The sequence below is a fragment of the Phalacrocorax carbo genome, chromosome Z, assembly GCF_963921805.1.
Source record: "Phalacrocorax carbo chromosome Z, bPhaCar2.1, whole genome shotgun sequence".
Lineage (NCBI taxonomy): Eukaryota > Metazoa > Chordata > Aves > Suliformes > Phalacrocoracidae > Phalacrocorax > Phalacrocorax carbo.
In genome coordinates, this window is record NC_087548.1 from 36617727 (window position 1) to 36645352 (window position 27626).

The 27626-nt window shown below is 36.8% G+C and overlaps 1 protein-coding gene across 9 annotated transcripts in view; it reads left to right on the top strand.

The window, feature by feature from the left end:
* CNTLN (centlein) overlaps positions 1-26971 on the top strand; it is a 200869-nt gene extending 173898 nt beyond the window's left edge. For 6 of the 9 annotated variants that reach the window (XM_064439574.1, XM_064439576.1, XM_064439575.1 and 3 more), the window contains 3 exons: positions 11997-12182; positions 13528-13605; positions 21457-26971. In XM_064439574.1, coding sequence (XP_064295644.1) covers positions 11997-12182; positions 13528-13605; positions 21457-21558 — 366 coding nt within the window. In that variant the 3' untranslated portion in view covers positions 21559-26971. Of the gene's footprint in view, positions 1-1403; positions 5674-11996; positions 12183-13527; positions 13606-21456 lie in introns of those variants that run through there. The other 3 variants (XR_010370780.1, XR_010370779.1, XR_010370781.1) reach the window with 3 other exon arrangements.
* Positions 26972-27626: the final 655 nt, after the last annotated feature.

Below are 27626 nucleotides of genomic sequence, written 5' to 3' on the forward strand. Positions count from 1 at the left end.
TGGGGATCTCACACTCACTCTCTTAAGACATCTGCTCTCATTTCTGCTACTTGGAACAGGGCTTAAGATAGGTGCAGTTCCCCCTTGCTCTGTTGTTTGACGTACAGCTATGTGCAGCCACTTGTCAGAGGCCTTATTCCACGTCTGCTTGGCAGAGTGATCTTCTGCCAGTCATCTGCCATTCAGTCAGCTTAACTTATATACCAGTATATGTCAGTCTCTCTTACCTTTCTGCAGTTTACCTTGAACCCTGGCATCAATTTTGTCATGGCATATTTTCTCACTGCTATCTTAGGCTATAGTTTAATATGCAGTTTAAGGTAAGTTAACACTTCTGTTAGGAAGTTCCACCTCTGAGTGACCCTCACTGCTCATTTCTGCCCCTATGAACTTCCTCCCTCCTCCATTTATGAAATGTCATCATAAACATTACATGGGTCAGTCGTGAGCTAGCTCATGAAAATGCAGTTAACCTTTTGAAAACGCAGAGCACCAGCTTTTGTCTACCACAGAGGGTCAGAGCAGGGACAGGTTTACATGGTTGCAGGCTAGAGATGCTGACACTGCCCTTTAGTGGCAGTGCTAATTGAAAATGACATATGAAACTTCTTCCTGTTACAAAGAATAAGTCTAATTAACGACTCGCCACTTTCATGTTAAAAATTCCTGTCATTTGGCAAATTCCTGTTATTTACCATCGCTGTCTTTTTCTCTCAAACTGTTCTGTGTTGGGGAGGATAGAGCATTGCCAGGAAACATGTGCTTCTCAGAATGGCCATATGCAGATGATGTCCTATTTGCTTTTTATCTCAAAATAAAAAAAAAAACCCAACCAAAATTAGAGATTATTAGTTGTTGGGTTGGGAGGTTCAAATATTTGGGAAGTACTCTGTTTTTATCAGCTCGTTTCCAACAAAGAGAGGAACACAAGGACACTTCTGCTGCCTCTACCTCCAGCTACAAAGTCAGTTCTTTGTATAGAAGTAAATCCTTGCAGGGGACTGTCAGAATTCTCCAGTTATGGTGAGACAGTAAGAAATATTCTTCATAGGACGTTTCCATTGGTGAATGTATTCTCAAACCCCGTACATTCAGTTTCCTTGGCAGTACTACTGCTCCAACTTCTTCCAGGCCCGGGGTGTGCAGAACATGCCTTTTATATGGGTACCCAGATCAGATGCAGGATGCCATTTGAATGATAATTTGTTTCTTCATCTAAAAAATGCTAAGTATATAGGTAATTGTAAAACTTTGTAGTTGGCAAAACCAGAATAACTTTTTATTGAAATAGAACTGTAGTTTGCTGTGCAGGTGAAAATTGATTTATTCTGAAAAGTTTACACAATTGTATATGAACCGTGCCGATTTGGAAGTGTTGTTTGACCAAAGAAAGGTTTCTTCAGCAGGTCACTGGGACATTTTGCAAACAGCAGCAGATAGTATCACTTACGTAAATCAGCACTGTCAGTTTTGATTTGAAAGTGGACACCTTTAATGTGGCTTCAAGTTGCTAGAAAATGTTCCCCATTGGGAACACTTAAAACCCAAAAGATAAGTATATTTCATTTATTACACTCTAAACTGTCAACACTTTACCTAGAAAAGTATACCCAGAGTGATTACTTTGTAATGCATGGAATAGGTGATGAGTCTGCCAATCTGTGTTCAGTGAGAATCAGCATAATATTTGGTTACAGGGATGTGTTCCAGTCTGATGAGAATCAGTATTCTTATCTGCAGAATACACACCTTTAAGAGAAGATGTCCTATATTCAAAGCAAAATTTGTGTAACAGAAAAAATCTCACCATTAAAAAAAAATCAGACATTTATTGCTTCTTTTTCACTATGCATGTTGCTTTAGGAAAAAAGAAGAAACACAGCTTTTATTATGAAATACCAACCTTTCTTGATTCTGGGAAGAAATTGGTGATAAATTAAACTAATCTCCATCAGGATTACTCTGCATCTGGGATTTAGGCAAATTGAATCAGAGGCCTGAATAGTGACAGTGAATATCTATTAGACTGTAAACAGAATAATAGGCCCTGTGAATTTTAATGAATAAAGTGAATGGCTGAACTCTTATAGTTTACAGAAGGCATATGGTTAGTGATGCATACAGTATGCCAAGAACAGCATATAATGTAGATGTCTTAATGGATAAAATCCTGATTTCTGAAAATGAAGAATAAATAGGAAGATTTTGAAAAGCTTTTCCTTACTCTTCTTTTTCTTTGCTTTTTAGGCTTAGTAAGATGCACTTCACTTTGGTTTTTTACTATGATAGGTAAATATGATAACAGACGTAGCTTAAAATATGTTGAATTTTTTTTTATATATCCCTCTCTGTATTGAGAGCTTAAAGGAATTTATTTAAATTATTCAACCTATGCAACTGAATTGCAAGATATGTCAGGTTTCTGTAGTTGCACATGTATGTTTCATGCAAAGCTTAGATGCATGTCTGACTCATACAGGTGATTTTGTTGACATTAGTGCTACTTATATATTTTTCTTACAGTGCCTGGGAACCATTCTCATAGACCTTGACTCTCTAATAGTAGACACTGTGTGAACGGATCCAACAAACTAGAGCTGAACAGGAAACTATTTTCATCAACTTCCACGTAACTTCCTTTTCTAATCTAAATTAGAAATGTAAATTTTTCAGAGAATGAGGATGCAGTAGGCTCAGCTTTGTTGCTACTTGGAGACTCTGCAGTGCACTCCCTGGAAGGGTATAGATCCACCCGTGATTCTGTTAAATGGCTTGGAAAGACTGTTTTTTAAAGCTGATACTCAGCCCTATGCATAATCTAGAGATAGTTAGAAAGATGCCTAGTTTAAAGATAATGGCCTGTTCAAGGTGTAAAAGATAGAAATTATGTTGACTGGAAAAAGGGCTAACTGGGGATGGATGCATGAGTACAAAGTTTATAGTAAAGGCTCTGAGCTTGAAGTGATTGGAAAACTTTTTGACAAAACGACAGGAAAAGTTGCAAAACTTGTAATGGAGGACAAAGTCCTCCAGTAATGATTTATTTAAGAGTTCATGTAGAAATAATTGTTCAATGTATGTTGATCGGATTACTAGCAAAACAAGCTGAAGCAGAGAGAACAGAAAGGACCCATATGCAGGGCCTTGTGAAGTCTCCACAGTAATTTAGAAAGGTGGGAGTTGAGGGGATTCCCCAATGAACATGCTGAAAGAGCTACAGAGAGGTGGGAAGAGCTGTAGGACAGTGAAATCATAAAAAGCAAGTGACAGTATTTTAAGAAAATACAGTTGATAAGGTTTCTGGAATATTTTAAGAGTACAAGGAATGCCAGAGCTGACCTGAAATTAGGTTTCAAATGTGTCTGTTTCAGCAGTACAGTGGTCTTACACAGAGCATCTGTTTTATAGTTTTTATGCTTTGTGTGAGTTTCTGCAGAAAGATAGCATAAGCTCAGATACTGAACTGAATACCAGGAAATCTTGCTGTTCTTCACATCTTGGTCACTGACCTGCTATGTGACCTTTGGAGTGTTGCTTCACCTCAGTATTTCTTGGTCTGCCCTGAATATTCTTTGTTTGCCATGTCCAGTATAACTGTGCTGACTTCATCTTTCTTAACTGTTCAGATAATAAACTCTCTGAGATCCCAGGCATCTCTTACTACACGCGTGTGAAGCTCTAATCTCTGTCAGTGCCTTTTTTTTCTCTGTATAAATAACTGTAATATATGATGTTTTAAAGGAATGATGCTAGTTTTGCTAGCACCTGTGTAAATCAGAGGTAATTTACAGCAGGGAAAAAATTAATGTAAATGAGGTAGGTCTTAAATGCTGAAGTAAATGGGACTTTAAATTATTATTATTGCCAATTTCACATAAATATAATTTTAGAAACCAATATATTTTGACAGAAATATTCTGCCTGTCATCCCACGCTGATTATACATATTTCAACTCATTCTCTGCTATAAAGAAAACTATTATTTTTTCCCTGTTATAGGTCACAAAACATGGTAATTGTGTTGCAAATTTAGTAACAGTACAATGAAAACTACGGAGTGTTTACTGATACTTAAAAAAAAAAGCATCAGTCTGAAAACATTTGGGTCTACAAGTTAAGTTTTTGACAGTGTACATTAAGCTTTCTCAAAGCTTAACATACAGGAGAAATTAGATAACTGTAAAGCTGTAATATTTTATATGACCAAATGTCCCTCATATCAGTATATCTGCTGTATGTTCTATAAATGAGATGGCCAGCTGATGCAGTAAGAGGGGCCATGTTGCAAAGAATATTATGAAAAAAAATCAGATTTTTAAGGCAAGATTTCAGGCATAAATGAAAGTGTGATAGCTAAACAGTTATCAAGAGAGTATTAGAAAAGGAAAAGAAAAAGCTGACCAGTAATATAAAAAACTCTAATTTTGAATCACAAAGGGAATTATAAAACACATAAGTATATTCTTAAGTATATATTATGTACTTATCTACAGAAATATAAACTACATTGTAATTGGCCAGAATAAGTCCATTGCTGCATCTTTGTTAAATAAGGTCTGTTTTGAAAACAATAATTAAAAACTGTCCATGACTTAAGTAACTTTTCTATTAATTTGTAAATAAATTGAACTATCTTTTAGGACATAGCACATTGTATTCAATTTCCTTTTCTTATAAATGTCAAATATAGGTTGAAATATTTTTAATATTGTTCCATATGGTTTTCTGCACCTGGAGCTGGTTAAGAAAATGCAGTCAGAAGACCATTCTGATTTTTGTGCTTGAAAATACATGGTTATAAAGAAATAATTTGTTTTCAATGGTTTTGAATCAAGAAGGAATGGTATTTTGGTAGAGGACTTAGGATGAAACTGGTAGCAAAGGTATTTTGGAGAAATATAGTATTTAAACCATTGCCAGTCAAGCGAGACTTTCTCGCCTCTCTTCTCCTAATGGCAAACAAGAATAATGCAACTTAAGCAAGCATAGTTGTACGAATTCAAACCTGTGATAGGAATCAGATTATCAAATTCTATCCAACACAATTTCTCATTTTTGTCATTGTACCTTAATACTCTTCTTCGTTATTGCATTTTAACTGTTTTTTGGGTCTGCAGTTCTAAATGCCAGGAAGCTGAGAAATCCTGAGCCCCGGTTTATACTCTGTGACTCAAGGGCTCTGTCAGGAAAGCCATGGTGGGTTTAGCTTCAGTAGTTGAAAAACAATACTGTGCAAATCTGTCTACACTTTTCCAAATGTTCTTACTATAATTGAGTTTGGGGTATTTCTGAATTCACCTTTTCTAGTTCACATTCTGTCATCCATAGCTTGGAGCCATGAAGAAGGCAGGGTTGGGCTAGGATGTTGGACTGCGAACTGGAGATAACTTTTGCTGCAAGAGTACAAGAGGCTGGTAATATTTAAAATTGCTTCTACTAATTTTTCAGATCTTGTCTGTTAGTTCCTCAGTTATGCTCATATATGTTCCAATTTGCTTGTATTAATGGAAGTAGAAAATCAGGTTGTAGATGCAACCGCAGCACCACATTATTTTGTATGTACATACTGCAACTTCTCAATCTTTATGTAAAATGGCATTCTTACAGGTCATCAGGTGAGGCATTTATTCCAGGCAGTACATGCTTTCCTCTTCTAGTGATCTCTGTGAAGTTGTAAGTACTATTCTCAGTGCCAATCAACATAAGATTGTTTATTTTAAATCATAGATATCAATCTGATACTTAGCTTTTCTGGATGTATTTCTCCCTTTCAGCTCTTTATTGAATTAGCCTTTGAAACTTTGCAACTCTGCTAGCTTTTAGATTATCTTTCTGATATTCTGTTGAGTGTATCTTTTTGTTTGTTTGGATTTGAATGCATTCAACAGCTTGCTTGTTTACTTTATTCTTAATGGAAAATAAAAGCCTATCTTAATTCCTCCAAATATGTACAAATAAATCCAAGAGCTGAGCTACGTAGCTTGAACATATATGTTCATAACTTTTAGAACTAAAGCAGAAACTGTGACTGAAGACAGTTAAATAAATCCAACATATCACATTATAAATGTGACCTGCGTGACATCAGTAAAATAATGTTACTTCCACTTTAATATTTGGGAACAGCACTCTCAGTCAGTACCGAATACTGAAGGTGGTGGAAGAAGGTAAGAATGGTTTATATCTCCTCTACACCTTTACATTCTACTTTCAGGGCATCTGCCTAAGTCTAAAATCACATGTGATCTCTGGGGATCATAAGAAGTAAGTTAACCTTCTGAGGCTGACTTATTCCCCTGGGTCAGAATCCTACATGTTAGAGCCCTTGGCCAGACAAATCTATTGCAGTGATCTGTCTTGTCTTTATTTCTTGTTTACACTCCTGTCCCTTTTCTGACTGAAATAAAGCTATGTCTAGAAGGTGTATTTGTTCCAGGGAAGGAGCTAGTTGAGGTAACTTAAATAATACATATAAAAAATGAAATTACTATAGAAGAGTTCTTCTTTTCTCTGACATACAGCAATCACACTGTGAGATCAGTTTAAACATTATTACTGAAAGTATTTTGAAAGTAATTTTTAGAGAGGCAATAAGGACCAAATAACTACTTTCATTCAAGAAACTGGAATGCTTGTTTCGGCAGTTGAAATAGTGCATGGCATAACCTCTTTGTGTTGCTTTGTCCATTCATTCTGTTTTGTCTTATTGATCGTGAGCTATTTGGGGTGGTAATGCTCTCTCAGCCTTTTACAGTGATAGGATCTGCCCGAACCTTAGGCCAGCAATAAATGTTCTACCACAAAAGTAAGAAGCTCTTTAAACTCAGTGTTCAGTTCTGTGAAATTTAGATCTTGCTTTCCACAGACAGCTGCAACATCTTCACAATTCTTTTGTATCTTTAGGAAACTAACCTTGTTTCAGAAAAGATTTTCCATTTCATTTTTGGTGTAGTGCTCTGGGCCACATCCTTACACAATCCCAATCTACAAAACAAGGGAGTTTCTAAGAACACATCACTTGTATATAAAGACCCTTTCCTACTGAACTACACACAAAATACTATGTATAGTTTTGTTCTGTATATTGCACTGTTCTATACATTTGTGGTTAGTTGACCCTAGCCAGCAGCTAAACACCACATAGTTGCTTGCTCACTCCCTGCCTCCAGCAAGACTGAGGAGAGAAAAGGAAGACCAAAAGCATTGTTCATTGAGGTAAGGACAGTTTAATAAGTGAAGGCAAGAGGGGAAAAATAACCCCAAGGGATGTAGACCAATGCCCAGCCAGTCTCTGAGCAGTGGCTACCTGCCAGACCAATTCCCCCATACCCCTCAGTTTTTATTGTTGAGCAAGACATTCTATGGTATGACATGTCCCTTTGGTCAATTCAGGTCATCTGTCCCAAGTGTGTCCCCTCCCTACTTCTTGTGCACTTCTTGTCTAGTCACTGAGGGGGCATGGTGGGAAGCACAGAAGGCCTTGATGTTCTGCAAGCACTGTGCAGCAATAGCTGGTATATTATCAACACTGTTTTAGTCACAAATCCAAACATTGCACCACAGGAGCTGCTAGAAGACAATTAACTCCATCCCAGCCATACCCATCACAACAGTATTGCTATTGTACAAAGCACAGTAAAACTTAAAATGTTACATAACTAATGTGAGCCATAGCTTCTGCCATAAGATATGCACCAGTGCAAGACTGAAATCTAGCTATACATAGCTACAGTGGTAGCATCAGACTTTGATCTGTCTTGGGGCCATTGAGTTTTATTATACTCCAAACAATAACAATAGAGTGAGTGTGTAAATTAGCATGGTAATTACGAGAATAGTTTTAGGCAGTGACTTGCTCATATGGCATTACTTGGGGCCATTGATCAATTTGTGTCAATTCCAGGATCAACTAGTGTCAGAGCTCTTTAAGATGAAAAAAACCTTATTAATAGTATGTAATCAGGGTCTGTGTATCACCACAGCTTCTATGAGTGTTTAATTAAATATGACCTTTTAAATGAAAAGCGACCTTTGTCTATATACATCTCAAAACTGGCAAAAGATACAGTGCTAGAAGGTGTTTGTGTGCTGAGATCAAAACTGAGAACTATTATCTTAAGAATGAATATTTTGTGTTGTGGAAAAGTAAAAATGCTTATGGGGAGATATTTTAGAACTGTATGCAACCCAGTAGATGTAATATATACTTTATAACTGTATGGAGTTGGTAGATAATGCAGCAATCGCTATTGATTAAAAAGAGCTGGGTACTTTAAGCTTACGTTGTTAGAATTCTAAGCTTTTTTTTTTTTTCCTAGTCAGAGCAGTAGCAATTGCACTGTTCCAACATGATATTTTGTAGATTTGTTTTCAGGAATTAATCAGGGATTCCTTTTCTAGTTGGCTGGCAGCAGCTAAGTGTGTCCCACAGGAATAACTCTGACAGTAACATCTAAGTTGGGAAAATGGCTTTACTAAGAAAATATCCCCTAGATTTGACACCGAAGAAAAACAAAGAGAAAAGATCAAATCCTAGTAATGCTAGTACTAATAAAGGCATTCTTATCATACATCAGTACAGTACTGAAGTTACATTCTGCATTGATTTCATTGCACACAGTTTGTATCACCTATGTATGCTTATAAATTTAAAACCAAGAAATTCTGAAATACACAGTGGGAAATGTTTTAGTTTTAAATCCTACACTTAGCTCCAGAATGCATTTGATCAATTTCTTAATCAAAGAACAATATTATACTGGCTATACAATACACTCACCAATGAAACCTGTGTTGGTTAACTCCTAAGTTTTTGTCATTTTCAGTTTGGAAATGGTTCTTCATAACTCAGTTAAAGAGCTGTGTGGCTTTGACATTGAACATTTCTGTACTAAAGCATGAACTAACATATAAATGAAATAGCTGATAAGTAAAGAATTTAGCATGTGAATATATTTGTATGTGACGGATGAGGGTATATCAACAGAAAAAGGCACTTAAAATCATAGGGAGGCTATAATTTTTTAAGTCACTTATCCAGAGGAAAAATGTATATCAAAACATTATTATTGCAACTTAATAATATGAAGAAGGCAGGTTCAAAAATAGCTGGCCTCTGAGAGTCTGGTTTGAAAGTCCATAAAATAGCCTTATTTTTCACATGTGGTGAAAGCCCATACTTTAGTGTATTAGAACGGCTAAGGGAAAAAAGGAATTGAAGTGCAAGTCCTCTATGTGAATGATTTACTCTGATTATATATAACAAGTATGCTTGCGTATCGAAACCTATTAGTTGTAGTTTTCTCTTTCCATGTTTTTTGTTTCAATTTCCCTTTTTTTTTTTTTATTTGCTGCTATAGATTCTTCAGGGTCTTTCTGGTACCTTCTTTTGTGGAACTGTGAACTAACAGACAAGCACATTGGAGTTGCAGTTTCTGGTTCCACTGGTGCTATTGCTATCAGCTTGTTCATTCATCCGGAACCTGTTTTGGAGTTTGGATACTTTTAAAATTTGGGAAGCTGATTCACTTTGATTGAAAAAGTACAGTTGAGCTTATTTTTCCACTGTCAAATGCATCTCCTGCATGTTTCAGGAGCCAATTTACTGTTGGACAATTTCAAATTCTACACAAACGTGATTTATCTGTAATTTTTTTTCAATGTATGCTTTTCTATTTGGGACTCTCTCCTCTCTTAGTCTATTTCTTTCTATGATCTTGGTCCAGGTTACCCTAGCTCCTTGCCTGTAAGATTTCAAGTTTCTTCATTTCTCTCAGCTCTGTCTGTGTACAAGATATTTTGTTGGAATTACTGTGGACGGAGGGACCCACACTTAAATCAGAAAATGGGTCAAATTTCATTTTACCTCCTCTCCCCAAATTTGTGGTAAGGTAATTTTGTTTTTAATACCTAAATTCTAGCTAAATACAGGAAAATGTTACGTTGGGAAGTGGTAGAAAAATAAAAAAAATCATGGAATTTGATGAATATGTTGTGCTTTCTTTGAAATATATCAGCAAATGCTCTCTAATGACTGTATTTTGAATACACTAGAGGCTGTAGAGTGCTTTACCCCAAATGCCAATAAACAGCCTTCATAATTCTGCAGTCAATTTCTATGCAATGAAGGCATTCTGCAGAAAAAAAAAAAAAAAATCAGGAGTTTATCAGCTACTGGTGAGAGATAGTTTAATAACATGAGCCCCACATATGACAATCGAAAAAAAACCTTATTCTCTCATTTTAAACTCAGCCAAGGTGTCTGTGTTGACAATCACAGTTCTGCTTGAGTCATCGAAGTTCAATATGTTAGGAGGATCTTCTGACAATGAGTTAATGCTCTTGTCTCTCAGACAACAATTTTTAAATAAAATTGTCTTGCTCTGCTTTTGACAAAATGCTTTTGTCATAGTTGCATAAATATTGAAACAAAATAACTTCAGTTACACAACCAATGATTTATACTAATGCTTACTGTTATTTCGCTGAACCAGAGGACTTTAGGAATAGCAGGGTTAGGAACTTGAACCATTAATTCTTTTATGCAGTTTGGCTCATGTTCAGCTGTGGATGGTATTATTCAAGCTCAGTACTTGTGTGGTGTGGGAACAAAAACCAAAATCAGGTTTGGATTCCATTCAGCTTTCATTTGGGTCAACAAAGTCTTCTCAGCAGAATGTTTCACACTGTTTCTTTTATTCTAGTTTTAAATAAACAAAAGAGATTGGTCTCACCCCTGCTGGGTTTTCTTCTTTCCTATTAACTGCAAGTACAATTTTTTGACTAGCCATCTCTCTATTTTTTACTTTTCCTAGGTTTTTACATCAGCTTTACTAAATCCTGGTGATCCCTGTTTTCTAATCCAGATAATGGTTCTCCTTTCCTATCATTTAAACCTTTCAAACCATTTTCTATTAATAGTATTATTCTTTTTTTCTGGATTTTTATTAAGATGCTTGCATCTTTCTGGCTTAGCGGTGTATACCACATTTCAGACACGATCACAGGAAAATTGTCCTTTGTTATTGTTGTCTTTATTAGTGACTATTAATAGTAGTAATGAAAATAAAGGCAGTTTAATTATGCAGCATTAGCAGCATGCGACATCCTATCAAGCTCTAGTTCTTGCTTAAAACTAACTAAATGCCTTCAACAGCAGAAACAGGATCTAAATTTGAGGCTTCTCTTGGCACCCCTGCTTCAAGACCTTGTCAAAGCCAGGGTTAGAGAAGTGCAGTGGTTCTGGTCTGGCACTTGATCTTTCTCCTGCTGCCTGAGCTGGTGTCTGTTTAAAACACCTACTGTCTGCTAAGAGCACCCTTGCAAGGAGGCTGCCTGGCCTGGCTAGGCCTTCTGTATGGGCCAGCTGCTTAGAGGATACAACCGTTCTTATGCAAGTCTTGAATAATAATATGGTGGGCTTGTGTGCTCCAAGGGTACACTGCTTATTCAACAATGGATAACCACTACTGTGATGATTTAGATTGTAGTAATTGGTAGCGAGGACAGTTTTGAATTACCTTGCCTTGATGGGAACCAAAATTTCAGGTTTTGAATAAGAGGTATACAGGTGTTTCTTAATGCAGTGAGATATGAATAAGCCTTAAAAAGATCTCTGTTTGACCACAGTAAAGCCTGACACTTCTGTTGTTATTTAAGAGCACTTCTGGTAGACTGGATCAGGAAAGGATTTTTAATTGAATCTGTGGAAGCCGCTTTGTCTTACTACTGATGGCATTATGAATATAGTTATTTTGCTAAAGACATGTAAAAAACCCCTGTGCCTATATCTAAGAACATTTTCTGTTTTAATGTATTAATGCATATTTTGTATTCTAAATACCATGTTATTTAATATTACAGCATGTATCCTATTGAACCAATAACACAGAATTAAGATAATTCCCTTCTAAAGAAGCTTGGTTTACTGTTTTTTCCACAGTGTTTGCACTTCAGGGAAAATTGCAGTGGAGTATTTTTTTGCTTGCATCTTCCAGGCTCTAACCAGAGAGTTACAGCACAGCATAGAGGAGCTAAGAACAAAAATCAAACAGGCAAAAAAAAAGGGAGAAGTGAGAGCATGCAAAAAGAGTCTTTCCCAAGAGTCTGTTCAGTTGGCAGCATCTATCCTTAATGTTTCAACAGCTGATCTTGAGGAGATATTAGAAGTAGAAGATGATGAGGTAAGTTATTTTAAGCACTCTTCAGTAAAAAGGGGCTAGATCAGAAGATGCTGTGTATTTCCATTCTTGAGGAAAAGGATTTCTAGGTACAGACTGGAATTTCATTGTGCAGCATCCATCACAAAAAGAACAGAACAGTTGGATTTAAATAAAAAAGTCAGGTTAGAGACTCATAAGGTGCCAAGACTTTGGGCATGCATAAATAAAATATAAATATGCTGGTTTGAGCAGATAGATGTAGAGACATTATTTGAAAATCCTCAGTAACTTCCTTTTTCATGAGCCTATTTGGCAGGGTTATACATTTTAAATAGAGTTCTGCATTAATGAAAACAAAATTAGAAGGTGTCTTGCTGTGCCAGATTGTTTCTGTTGATGCTTCCTTTCTTGAATTGTGATACCTATTAAAGGTATTTCTAGTAGACAGATGGTTTCTGGAGGAATCCATTGCCTTTTTTTGTTGATTCTATCATGTATTTTACTATGAAATATTTGACAGTGTTTCATCAAATCACCTTTTATTAAATAGATTCAGTAATAGGATTTCTTATCCAGATTTATTTAGGCCTGATCAAATAATACATGAAAAAGCCTGTACACTAACTTTAATAAGAGTGTCTAGGTGTTGGCCATTATTGGGCTGTAACGGTACTCTGGCGATGAGTTAGGTTTAGCCTTATTAGGGCTTTATATTACAGAAGTCACAAAAGACAGTTTTCACATTGTTTAAATAAAGGTGCACTGTATGTGTGTGCACTGATATGGATTACATTCATGAATACAAATAAAATGGACCAATCCCTGCCCTGTTTACTAACATCTACACACCCCTGTAAAGTGATGCAGTTTGACAAAATTGTTCCGTGCTTACCTCATTCTCAAAGTAATTTCTACATCCTATATGTTTTGTTGCAATCATTGTGAATGTATGTGTAAAACACAAAGATATACTTAACTATAAGTAGAAAACAAATATAAAATACAGGTGATGATTTTACACTACACAAATTTTAGATACGCATTCCATTTATCAGTGTGTAGACTCAGGAATCTTTACATTGAACTCATAAAGTTTACACATAGATCACATGTACACCTGTATATTCATGTGAAAAGAACATGCTCTGCATGTTTTTAGGGATAATCACAGACAAGGATAGGTTTAAAAATTTAACAGAGCGCTTGTACTTGGTGGATGTACTTCTGATAAGTAATTTTGCAAGCATAGTTCCCACTTCCACATGCTGTTTATTTAATGTATACCCAGTTACACATTTCCTTATTGTTCATTCTGTTCTTCTCAGGTGGTGTCAAAATATTGTCTGTTATATTTTTCTATTTTTAGGAAATGGCAAAGACAAAAATGGAATTTGAAAAAGATAAAGAATGGCTGCAGTATATACAGAAACTTCTTGAAGCACAGGTGCTAAATTTACATCTTCCCTTAATGAATTACAACTTTCTACTCTGAGTAGCTAGGTGTTTTTAAGTTATAAGTAATCTGTTGCATAATTACACATGTTGCCATTAATGGTCCCAAACTATTCTGTGATAAGGCAATGGAAAATCCTTGTTTTGTAGCATTTCGTTTTTATTTCACTTAAAATAAGACTCACTGGATAAAACTGAAGAGATGTTAACCAAGGATTCATGATAGCTAACTTGACAGCTGAAACCAGTGAAACAATGCTGGAGAAAACCAGCACAGATCTTGGCAAATGTGTTAATTGAATTATTGAGACAGTGTGTAATGCTTGCTAGAGTGAAAAGGATCCATTCTCTCATACCTCTTAGGAAAAAGAGATTTTTTATTATGTGCCTTTAAAGTTAGTAGTTGATATGGACACCCGAGGAGTTCATGGGTTTCAGTGACCTTTTACTGTGGACCTGTTTCCAGTCAATTCATGTTTTCCTCATAGCCAGACAGCTGTTTATTATCGTGTCTTCCCGCATTCTCTACAATATTTTCTACTGAGACCTTGAGCAGCTTGTTAGTGGGAAGTAAATATTGATTTGGCATCCTGTCAATGCAGAAAGAATGAAAAAATTTCCACCAGAGGCCCCTCAAACATTTTCCTATCGACATTTTCTGGGCAGAGAGGAAAGCTGCATAGAGGATGACAAGGCTGAGACTAGCAGAAATCCCTGAGGGGTCCATTGAGACTGCCGCTGTGACCTGTGTGATACTTTTTCTTCTCTTTCAAGTCTTTTTTTTAATACACACAGAGTCTGCTGGGATGCTCCCCTCTTGTAAGTGATCAAGGGCAGTTTATTGGCAGGTGAGAGCCCTGCTTTTCTAGCCGTAGTCAGCTTTTGTTTGGACATCACTGACAACACACACTGACTCTTGAAACTTTTCCATTATATTTTAGTTGTCTCCTTTATTCAGAAGATGGGTAGCTGATGTCTGAAAAGAAATAAAATTTTATTTAGAAATCCAGTGTTCCTAATGCATATTCACTACCCTGGGTCCATTAGCAATGTAGTTCATTTCTGTTAAGAATGTGAGTGACTGAAACTATTTTGAAAGCAGTTTCAAGGGAACAATCATGTTCAGATTTATATATTTTATCATTAATAGCTTTTGTGTCTAGATCGTGTTCTATGACTTTTAAGAAATGACAGGTTTTCCCTCTTTCATTAGCAAAACTTACTATCATTAAGACTGCTTAATTGCTGCAGCAGAGGACACAGAAATACCAGTTTGCTTTTGCTGGCTTTGTCAGAAATGCTGGCATTTTAATTTAACCTCGTAGTGTTACATGGAACTCAGCATTAAAAGCATAAATATTTCCATTCACTAAATTGCTTTAATTTTAAGATTTTAAAAAAAAATCTATTAATTTCCAGATTCTGTCCATATTATGGATGCCTAAATATTAATCAGATTCATGGAATACAATGGAAGATTCGTATTCTATTTTTTGTTATTATTCTTTGGCAGATTGTTAAAAAATCCTAAGCAGAATTTTATGATTTCTTTTCGTCTGATATAGACAGACACCAAAAACCAGGCATGGAGAGTGAGGGGGTTGTTGACTATGTAACCAGGTATATTAGGATTGCAAATGTTAGCTAAGGATGGAGGAGCTCATTGCTCCTAGCTGTATCGGTTTGTGTACAAATTAATAGTGGTTTTCAGTGATTTTTGCTCCATCTTGTTGGGTTCCTCAGGAGGAGCTCTGAGGGTAAAAGTAATTCTTGGCGAGGCAACCATCTTTAGAATCACAAGGAGATCAGTGGTTTTTGGGAGCAGCTTTTCATTTCTGTCCATGCTAAGTCACATGGATGGAAATTGCTAAGATTTTTTGGTCTCTGCTTGGGAGCAGCTCACAGAAGAGCTCCATGCCCTTTAAAATGCTTAACCATATCTTGCAGAGAGTTTCACTGTAGTTTCCTTTAGTAGGCATTGGTAATATTTCTGATCAGAAAAGTAAAGCTCGTGGTGAAATGAAAGCTTTCTGTCAGGACTTTGCTCAAGACAGACTGCTCACTTAATGATACATGTTGGAAAACTGTGTACCTGTTTGCATCTTTTCTGTTATTCTGATAAAATGTTCAGCTGAAAATTGCATCAGATCACTTAATATTGCAGTTTGATATAGTGTCTTTTTGTGCCACTGAGCCAGGACTTTGGAACATAATTGCCCAGCAGTATTGATTTAATTGCCTAGGTTTATTTGTGGACTCCTAATTATTGACTGGAGGTAAATTTAATGGAGAGACCTTTATGAACACTGGGAAACTGCTGCTGTTGCTGTTATACATAATGAACTGCATCATATCCCTTTAGATCATTCTTCAAGCTAATTTTACTCCACTGTGACAGTATGATAACATTTAAAATGTCATAGACATTTTATTTTTATTACTGACATATGCCATTTTACTGCAGCATTAGAATTTTGGGGGGAACTGAGGGAAGCACTAGTTGCTTTTTACTGTCATTTTATAGAATCCCCTAAAGTGTAATGATAAAGGATAGCACAACCCTGTTTTACACTTCATCTGTACCTTTATTTTCTATACTCTTATGACTTAAAATTCTAAATTCTGTCAGCTTCACAAGAATGTTAATGTTTCAGTGATAAATAATTTTGCATTCCTGAAGCTACAGACCCCAGTCAAAGTTTGTGTATCCTTATTTTATCAACTACCTTAGAAACACTTGTGAAGAAACTACACCACTGCTAAGCTTACAATTTGATAGAGACATCACTGCATCAAGATGTTATTATGTAAATAAGAATCATATAAATGAACTGTACAGTCATGTTTTGAATTCTGCAGAGCTGGTAAAAATCACTTATTGCCTAAACCACATCTTGAATGGCCAACAAGTGTTTTTTCAGTTGCCTTATTGTATTTGTACATTAACACCTAATGATTAGAGTGTTCTCACTAAAGTATAAAATGAAGCATCTTAATAACTGACATTAGGATAAAAGGTAAAAGGTTCTCTTGCCTCTGAAGAACCTGTGTGTGGAGAAGCTTCACAGGAGTGCATGCAGATATCTGCTGCCAGCACAGGGGTGTCAGAGTCATGTACAGAGATATCAGACTGCTATGTGTTAGTGACTGGGCATGGGAGAGAGAAGCTGGGAGAAGTATCACATTATAGACCATCGAGTTTTTAGCAGTTCATGGTATTTGGGAGAGGAGGGAACAAGTACAGTTATCTCATTATGTATGTGTGTTTACAGCTTGTGTGGCAAGTGATGGTTCTTTTACCCACTTTCTCCCCCCCCATCTAGGTGTGTAAATCTTCTTTTTGAGCCTGGCACAGTATAGTAGCACTCTCTTTTTATAATCACTAAAAAAAAGAAGAAAACCAGTAACCTCCTGTAGCTTTTTCCCATCACAGGAAACTCACATAGCTAAATCAAGAGGATACTTCTTTTCACATCGCTTAGACAAGATTTCTTGTACCACCCAAGGCATTAATTCAGAATTCATTGTGACTGATTGTAAGGAACAGCATCTCGGAAAAATCCATTAATAATTTTGTATATGTGTACAGTATGTTAGCCCAATCCAGATTAATGCCTGAAGTCTCCAAGAGCTAATTTTTAATAAAATACAAATCATCCACCTAATTCTTCCAAGCATTGGATCAAATGGCAGCATTGATTTAGCATGTCCCTTATCAGGTATACAGTAGCACTTGTCTTCACTCCCTCCTCATGTACTCCTCATGATATCACATCTCACATAAACAAAGCTGCCTAATAAAATCTTTCCTCCCATGTCCTCATTATGAATCTACAAATCATATTCCAATGGTGAAAACTTCCAGAAAAACTCCTTCCCCTCTGTTCTGTGGGGTCTCTGAAGGTATGTGTATAATCCATCTCTAGAACAGGGTTTGGGACAGTATATTCACGCTTCATTGGTAGGGATTTTCCCCAACCCGTTTTTAGGATTTGCACTGGCTTCTAAATAATTGTTTCCTCTCGTGTCATCTGGGAATGTGCAAGAACAGCTATGGTTGTTTCCTTTCAGATTTCTTGGGTTGGAACTTGCCTACTTGTCTCTCATTAATCTCCTTGCAGCCTGTGTGTGTCTTCTGCTAGAACAGGTCTCTGCTCAGGTGTACACATGTGCAAACACATCATGCACAAACACACATGTGCACACTCGCCACTGCCAGCATCACCAGGTGTTTCAAGCACCTGCACCTTAAAAAGCAGCACCAGTGCAGTCTGAACCTGCATATCCTGGGCACCATTAACATTGGTATCAGACCATGAATTTCTTGTCATTACGAGAATAAGAGATCAGTCCTGTGCACCGACAGTCCATTATGGTATAAAACCGTGCCATAGATTTATATGGCTTGATCTCGTGCACAGAAACAAAACCACATTACATCACTTCTCCTGGACTGAAAACAAGGAGAGATTCACTTGATTACTCAGGATAAGAGTACAGACAAGCACATATATATTTATATAATCACAAAGCAAAACGGACAAAGTACAACAGTGAAATGAAGCATTTCTCTCTTTTTTTTTTTTTTGTTGAAACTTTGACTTGTAGTTTGTAGTGAAATTAGGCAGTGTTGGTCCTTATAATCTGGGTTTCTTTAGTTTTATTTCAGGTTGTTCTTTGTGGTTCACTTAATTCAATTTGAGGCATCTCAGCAGTGTGTTTGGATAGGTTTTTTTGGCAAATGTATTATACTGGGAGATTTACAATAGATGTAAACACTAATTCGTGTATTCTAGAAATTAAATACCCTTTTTTTTAATGTTAACACATTTTAGACTTTGTGAAGCAGAGGCCAAGTAACATTGTACTCTGTGAATGGAGGCGCTATGTCTCATGAGAATAACAACATTGCCTTGCATTTATTATGAGTCTTTTCACTGACAGATCAGTGTATATTTATGCACTTCTGCTGAGTGAGACTCAGTCGTGTTTTGTAAGGCCAATAAATATTACTAGTTTGTTTTTTACAGAAGGGATGTCTGAAAGAAGCACACTCAAGGTCAGAATAAATAGGTGAGAAAAATAGAAATAACTATCAGCATTCCTGACTCTTTAGGATCATATTACCTTACAGTTACCCATACACCAAGATAATAATCTGATAAATTGTGTAAGAAATATGCCATTTCATTCATATGGCTTTCAGCATGAAAGAAATCTATAGTTCTGGTAAAGCTAAATAATTAATGTAGTTTGCACTCTCACATTTTCTGAATTTATACAAATCAGTTACATACTATTTCTCTTAAAGCCTACCATACTGTACTGATTTAGAATCACTATCATTGTTAATGCTTAGTGTTCAGATAAATTGGTTGCGGCACAGATAACCGGGAAACATTTGAAGGAAGTATCATTCTGTATTAAAATATATAATTATCAGTGGTATAAACAAGCTTTCACTCCTCAGGTGTGCACTTAGCACTCACTGAACTCCCAAAGCCTTCCGCAAGCATATGGCAGGTTTGGAAGCTGGGATGAATACTTTGGAGTAGAGACATCTTCAACAGTTGTGAAGTCTGGAGAGAAATGTAGGGGGAAGCCTCCCAGGATAGTTACAGAGCCATCATTAAAAGTAAATCTGACAGGCTTCTATTAAAGATGAAGACTGTAGAGATCATCTAGTTCTGGGTGTCTGTATGGAAAGAAAAGAAGATAAAAACATACTACACTTTCTCTAAAACCAACAAATTTTGAAAGAATGACATAACATTCAACTTTCAAATGCTCTTGATTTAAATGAATGATTTAAATGGAAAGATTTCTTGAAAGATCACTTTGCTATGACATGGAAGCCACAGAGAGCAGTGAACACCAAGTAAAATGTACCTAGAATGATATGAGCCAGAGATATCACTAAGAAACTGTTCACCTCAGGCACAACACTAAGGAGGTGAAAGATATCAGGAATGAATGTAGTCAAGCTAGGCATGAAGAATTAGAGACTTTGATGTAATGGTATAGTGGTCTTGAAAAACTTATTTAGACAAGGAGGGAGAGAGCAATTAGAGTGAATAGGATGCTGGGGTCAGTGTTTGTAAAGCACAGTAGCAAGCGAGTGTCACAGAATTTCAGATAAGATTATATCTTATATGACTGTGAATAGATTTGTGCTCAGTGAATTGGATCCATCTGTTCCCCAAGAAGTCATCACAATAGCATACAGGAGAAAGCTGACAGGTGTAGATGACTACTAGAAAATTCTTACCATAGACAGAAGTTATTTATGACAGAGACATGTTTGGTCAGCAAGTACCAGCCTTCAAAACCCCCTTTCTTGTGTAAAAGGGAAATAATGCATGTTGTCATACTTCTGTAACTGCAAAGTGACTGTTGAGCAACATGTAGGATAGCCATTACAGTCACTTCATGATAAATGCTTGCTATTAATAAGATTTTTGTTGCTACCATTTTAGGGTATTTTTTCTGACTTGCTAGTAATTTGTGTATCAGTTCAGACATTGCACCATCATTTATATTTAATGTACTCTTATGTCTGGGTTTTTTGTTTGTTTGTTTTATATTTTTGGTTTCATATGTCTAGGAAATAGGCAGTACTCTCTCTGGTATAAGTATCCTACAGTTTTCTCTCTAAGATGGAATACTGAAGTGAAAAAGTAAAATCAGGGCAGTGGCACTTGAGTGTGGAACTAGAGAGTGATTCTAGATGCAATAGTATTGCCTTGAACAATAGTTGTGAAAAGCAGAGGAAGCTGATGATTGGCCTGCTCAACCACCTGCTATATTTTACCGAATTTATTTCTGGTGGCCTTATTGAGGTAAAATTATCTCTCCTTCTGATATGAGTGTCAGATGTTACTTTTGGTGTGGGACTGACCCCTTGGTCACCACTGGTCTTTCCAGAAGTTCAAGAAAGCTGACAGAGCTCTGTGAAGCTGACAGAGACTTTCCAAGAGTGAAGGAAAACTGTTTGGCTCTCCTCTGGCCCAGCACCGACCAGCCTCTGGGTGGAGCTGTGATGACTAGTGTTTTGTACAACCTCCAAAAGCACTTCCTAGCACACAGTGCATTGATGCACCAAGACTGTGATAGAAGATGTCTTTAAGCATTAATTACACTGGAAAATATACCAAATCTCTTTCTTTGAAGACATTGATTGTGCAAATGCATCTTTTATATTTGAGGACATGTAGAAGAGGTTTTCACTTTTCTCTGTAAATATGTAAATACAATTTTTTGGTATCATGTTTTAGAGGAGCAGATATTTTATATATATATATTATATATATATAAAAGATATATAATATCCTAGCCAATGCAGCTGGAGTTTTTTGGGTTTGGCGTTTTGTTTTGCTTTGGGTTTTTTTATTTACAAGTTTTCACATGTGAGTCTAAGGCAGTTGCCATAGCATTGAGAACCGTACTGGTAGTTCTGTCTGATGCTCCCGAGAGTAGTGAACATAAGACTATCATTTCTGCATGCCCTGGAGTTGACTGTAACTCTTATTGATCAGCTGATTGAAGATAAATGACAGAGATGCTGGTACTGCTGTTTACATCATTAACACGGTCAGTAAAGCATGAATTGTTCAATAAGGCATTTATCTTTTTTTATTTTACTCTGTTCTTTTATAATTTTTGTGATAGAGACCAAATTTTCAGATACTAACCAGTCAGGTGAACTTTAAAGATCAGATGTGTACATGTGTGGTAGTTGTCAGAACTAAGTGAAATGTAATGGTTTAAAGATACTTAATAAATGTTTTTCACATGAAGAAAATAAAGTTCAATGATCATTTTTCTTACTCTGTTTCCTTTTCAGTTTCCTTTTGCCTCATACTTAATGGATGCCATACTGGAAAAATTAAATGAGAAGAAGAAACTGGTAGAAGAGTACAGTTCTCTCATGAAACACACCGAATGATGTTGCTAAGACCTATCTTTGCAAAGTGTGACTAAAATGTGTGCTGTTTCCTCATGTCTTTTCACATAAAGAACTGTCAATATGCGTGTTCAGTACATAAGTAGAGACTGTGAACTAATTAATCATTGTACAACAGGAATTAGTTACATTCCTATTTAGAAAGGAGTGTGGTGTTTGATTCCTGAAGACAACAATTGCTGCAAATCAATGCAAGGTTAAAAATAATTTTCCTTTAAATGCATTAGCAGTGAACACTAGGCAGGCTTTGTAGAGAGCAGATGTTTTTGATATGACCAATGCACACATTGTACAGTTCAGAAAGTACAAAAAGCAGCTATGCAACTCTTGGTTTTACTGGTCAGAACAGTAGAAGTGGGATTTACAAAGGTACTGGGAATATCGTTGGGATTTTGAATACCTAATTTATTTTACATTCCCAACTTTATGGTATATGCTACATAAAATGATATGCTTTCTTTATGCTGGAAAAAATGGGAAAATGAATGTAGAAAAAAGTGTTCAATGGAGAGTAATACTCCCAGGAAAAGCTGTATTTTCTTCTGAGTTGGAGTGTATTGTGTACAAATGTATTTAGTTGTATTTAAAAAATTCAATACAACGAAGTTATTTCCAGCATGGGGTTTTTTATTAGTAGTTCCCATTCTTTCTCGGCTAATATCCCGCCGCAAGCCCTCACTTTGCTTGGAAAAATAGTACAGTCTTAGTCAGTTGTTTCCACCAACATTTCTCTGGCAGTACTAACAAATTATTGTTGCTTCTTCACATCTTTGATCTTCAGAGTTTGTATTCCTCTAGATGAACCCACCTGAAAAAACAAAAGACTCAGGTTTCTGAACTCATGTGGTGATAACATTTAGCTCTTACATATGGCTCTTCATCTACAGTTTTCAAGTTGTTTTACAACAATATCATTATCATTATTCATATTGGGTGGGGAATGAGAACTAAGATCTATTTGGCCTAAGGTCACTTGATACAGAAAACAGAAAAGTTTTCTGCATGTCAGCCCAGTGCTTTCCCTGGAATGTCACTGTACTTCTTTTAATTTATGGAGTACACTATTTGGTGTCTCTAAGAAAAGGACGAGGAAGGGAAGATATCACTAAACTTCTGCTCAGTTACACCTGGTGACAGCAGGGGCTTAAGAGAATTTTTACTGGAGTTACTGAAAGTTATGTGAATATATTCCACCTGCACCTGTAAATTAAGACCTGCAACTAGCCCTATATAAAAAAAAGAAACACATCTTTAGGAATGGTTGGCCAACACCTTCTCCAGAGTAAGAAATAAGGGACGTCATATGAAACTATCAGGTGACATGTCCAAAGCAAGCAGAAGGAAGCCACTCCTGTGCAAAGGGAGCAGTGGAACTACTTGCCTCAGGGTTTTACTGAAGCTAAAAATTTACATGGGGTCCAACACCAATAAAATTATGCCAGTAAAAATTACAGAAGATAAATCCATCAAAATACATGGAAACCATGTTCGCATGATTTTCAGTCATTCCAGCAAAATGTATTTGAAAATAATTTCAATATAATGTCCATTGCTGGGCACTGGAAAGAACTTTATGAGTCCAAAGCTCTGTGAAGATTAGCCCTTTTGTCTTAGTGAAAGTGCAGGGAACATCAGCTATTTCACATGGAAATCAAAGAACTTTTGGAGACAATTTCCCGAGCTAGTACCTCAAAACATCTTGCTTTACTGGCTCTGCAAATTTCTGTATCTCCTGGGCACCTGAGTATGGACAGAGCTCTTTTCTTGGACCAAGAGTAAACGAAAGCAATGAGTGCTTCAGAACCAAATTATTATCTACTTCATCTGAAGAGAGAGAGTGAGAAAAACAAACTCCTTAAACCCAGGTGGAGCCAGAATTATCACCCATTTTATCAAGGAATGGAAAATACAGTGTTATTTATTTGCAGCTGCTTCTCTTGTGCATCATGTCACAAAAGACACAAAAACGCTCTACAAAGAAAATTATTTCTCCATAAATCTCTGTGGCCTATGCCTTAAGGGTAAGATTCATTTTTTACCTTCTTTTGAAAACTAGGGTCAACAAGCCCAATAAGCTTACTTGGCCAAAACATCGTATTGGGACTTCACCAAAACAAGTTCTGCAGGATGTACCTCAGTAGAGATACATCTCTTCCCTTCATCAAAGTCTTCTGCAATTGTCTGCCACTTCTCTGATGAGAGTTTAACTCCTTCAAATAAATGTTTGCTTGATAATGAGTGAGCCTGTATAGCTGCTGTCAGCACTTGTGCTCCATGGAAGAGGCAGATGATGGCTTACTTTGGGAAAGCAAGGGAGTCACTGACAGCAGCAGCTCAGCACCTTGATCAAGCGAGAAAACATCTGGCTATGTGGGGACTGCACATACCCTTCCAATGAAGGAAAAAGCTTCCTCACTTGATCCAGCAAAAGGTCTTTAGAAAAGAGCACTTGGAGGACCTTTGACCTACTTGTCACAGGCAACAGATCAGCTTCATGTAGGGGAATTTCCAACAAATTAATTTATTGGCAGTTAACAAGCTTTTAATTACTGATTCCGATACTGAGAAAACAAATAAATAAAGAAGGGCTTAGGGCAATCCCAGACCTGGTCCCGCACAGGTTGCCTGCAGCCACCACCAGCACCTTCCAGCTGTGCCCAGCGCACTCATAAATGGATGTTCTGTCCCACCTGCCTGCTTGTTAACCTGGAAGCCTTACCACTAGACAAACTTTAAGGAAAGATCTGAAGTTTATACTGAGGAAGCATGTGGTTAAGTACTTGATTAAATGTTGGAAACAAAATTATACAGATTTGCAGATTCTGCATTATTTTAGCTACCTTAGGTCTGCATGGCATTGCATACCCAGCTGCTGCTTCAGGATTTTGAATGGGTTACAGTCTTTGGCCTCCTCTAGCAAGTAGTCCTCAAAGAGCTGCTCTGGAGGTATGGTTGCTTTCTTAGGCTGCAGGTCTTAATGCTTGCTCATCCAGTAGCAGAGTGAAATGAATTCTCCAAATAAATCATGGCTGCTATAGTGCTGCTTTTTCAGTTTCTAAATTTAGAATTAGAAAATACAGTCCATTTCTACCATTCCTGCTATTCTGCTCAGAGAAGCTGGTGCACATGAACTTTGTGAGCCAGCAAAAATGCAAAATGAACAGTTGCCAGGTCTGTTGCCTCAGTCCCTCAAGAGCTTGCTTCTGGCTGGTGCTTTCTCTCTAATGGAAACGTATGGAGAAATGCAGAAGAAATTTCTCACTACATTTTAGTTGCTACACCAACTTGTTCCTTCTGATGTAGAGAGGATTAACCTAAACAGTGTATTTTAAGAAATGGTTTTTAAAATCCTACTCCCAGCACTAATATCTTGTTACTTTGGCCCCTCTGAAATGTAAAAAGAAAACATTTTGAAAATAGGAGCACACAGACTAATGGACGCCTCCCCTCAGATTCTGGTGTGTTCGGTGTTTCTTCCACAGCATTTATCACTTTCTTGGGTCAGTGATGGGTTGTTTATCTTACAGATCATCTTCCAGCCTCCAAGAGCATCAAGCTGGGGTACCAAGGCTCAGATTATAATTTACTGTCTCAGTTGTGCAGTGAAAATGCATGATCAGCCCACTTAGATCTAGACTCAGCGTATACCCTGGGAGCTTGGTGTCTCCCTCGCTGTGCCTCGGGTGCCTTCGCTATGGGAGAGATGGGGCCTGGGCATCCGTGAAATGGCTCAAGCTGTGGCTTTTAAACTCCAGCTCAAACACCTGCCTATAGACAATGCAGTAGCACCTGCTGCAGCAAGACATAGGTAGTGTAGGTACCAGTGTATACCAGACATACCAGTGTAGGTAGCAGTTGTGACACCAGCTTTTAAAGACCATGAGATGCCAGTCATCTTCTACTTAAGAAATTCAGCAGTAAGTAAGTTTATCTTTTCCTCTCTGTACATGGTACTGAACAGGGTATTTTGAGTCACCAAGGAAAATGTTTCCAGGGGAAGAATACATGCATTGTCAGGTACCACTTTGTCCCTGTAAAAGCCTCTGGGGTGACTGGGCTGGGATGGGAGGGTGATTATACCTTAAGATAAAACCAATGTGTCTGCTGAATGCCTCATTACTCTCCTAAAATTTTCAGGCCTACTGTGACAAAGATTTTCTTTTTTCTTACATTTTAAATGGTGGTAGGTAGAGTTGCCTGCATTTTTGAAAGAGATTTTTAGCACAGTTTTTTTAGGGTGAAAATGGAACCTAAGTATCCTAATAAGAAAAGGAGGGGGGGAAAAACCAAAACCATAAATTAGATATTACGATGAAGAAATAAAAAAACTGTCACTACTTCCCAGGTGCTCCTGAAATTATAGCACTGCTAGTCTTTCTGCAAACTTTGCTGGAAAGATTGCCAAATATCTTTGAAGATGTTTCTTAATCTTTTAAAGGTATTTTAAAGGTATTTCCGTTCAACTTTTCTAATTTGTTATAAATGAAAATGGAAACATCAGTCAACATTTTTCAGTGAAAAAATTCTCATCTAGTTGAGATATTTTTGTAATACTGGTAGTCTGAAGAAACATTTTTACCTTTGTCATAAAGGTTGAAATCTGGCTCTGCAATTAACGCATTTGGTTTTACTGCTTATTTAATCATTACTCCACCAGTGGAAGACGAGAGAGCTTCTGAAACAATCTTTCTTACTGTAAAAATATTAAAAGTACTTATCTTGATTATGTTTTATAAATATTTTTAAAATCCTTTTTCACTGGAACAAGGCTCAGATTACACATGCATGTTAAAAATTTAGTGAAGAACTCATTCTGTTTTGGGAAGAATTATCAGCTTGACACTTTCAAGATTATATTGCCAACAAAGCTAAACATAAAAGATATTAAAGGCAGTGCTGTTTTGAACTAACTATACCTACTAACACCCAGAAAATTCACTTAATCTGTTCTTCTATTAAGGTAGTCATTGTATATCCTGGTGCTTCCTGATTCGGTCTCTAGATGGCAAACTTTAACAAAAAATGGGTTCAGTGCTGGCCTCTAAGGGCAGCCAGTGGGGGTTACCCAGTGCAGCCTTGATAGGACCATTCATTCCTGCAAGCCCTGAAATACTGTGTCAGACAGACCTGTCACTTGGGCAGCAATAGCTGATATCTCAACATGTGAAATATATTTGCTATTTACAGCCATTATGTACAGTGTCACAAGGGTGAGTCCCTAAAATATAACTTATATATGTATACACACACACGTGTGTGTGTGTATGCGCAGAAGGATGTCTATATACATATATAAATATGAAAGCTTCAAAGTTGTTTAAATGTTCTAACCCTTTCAAAAATCTGCATTATGTACCCAAAAATGTCAAAATTAAAGACAAAGCATCTGTCAGTAGTGACTTCTCACACTATGTTTCTGTAGCGCCATCTGTTTAACCCACATAAATCATAATTTACCTTGATAGGAATCAAAGACATGAGTCTTCCAAAATGCAGATCTCTTATTACAAATGAGATCCATCTGCTTCTGTCATGAGGATTCTCTGTTAAAGAAGGTACCGTGTATATCTCCCCATGTGTCTCAGCACTTCCTCATTGTCTGAATAGTCTGGTTATCTTCTAGGGTGCAGTTTTTAAGGCTAGGTATTCTTTACATGAATGAGACTCTGGCTGGTAATTATCATTATATGATATGACCTAATGGTCACAATAAAGAGGAGTTTGGAGGGGAATCAAAAACATTTCAAAGTGTTCATGTAGGCATCATGCAGTATCTCTCTTTATTTTTGGAAAAGAAGAAAACTCTTTACACCATTATTTTTTTTTCTCTAGTGCCTGGAAGTAAAATGCATTACATTCAGTAGAATAAAATATCATTCAAGGTCTACAATAACTTGAAGCCTCTTCTTTTACTTCCATGCTTCACTTTGTTTCATTATGCACTATTCTCATACATAAGATAAGGGTCTGTTTTTTGATATTTCCTGATTTCAGATTGGAGAATTCCCAGGGTATCATTATTTGAAATTTCCTGTGGCATAATGAATTAC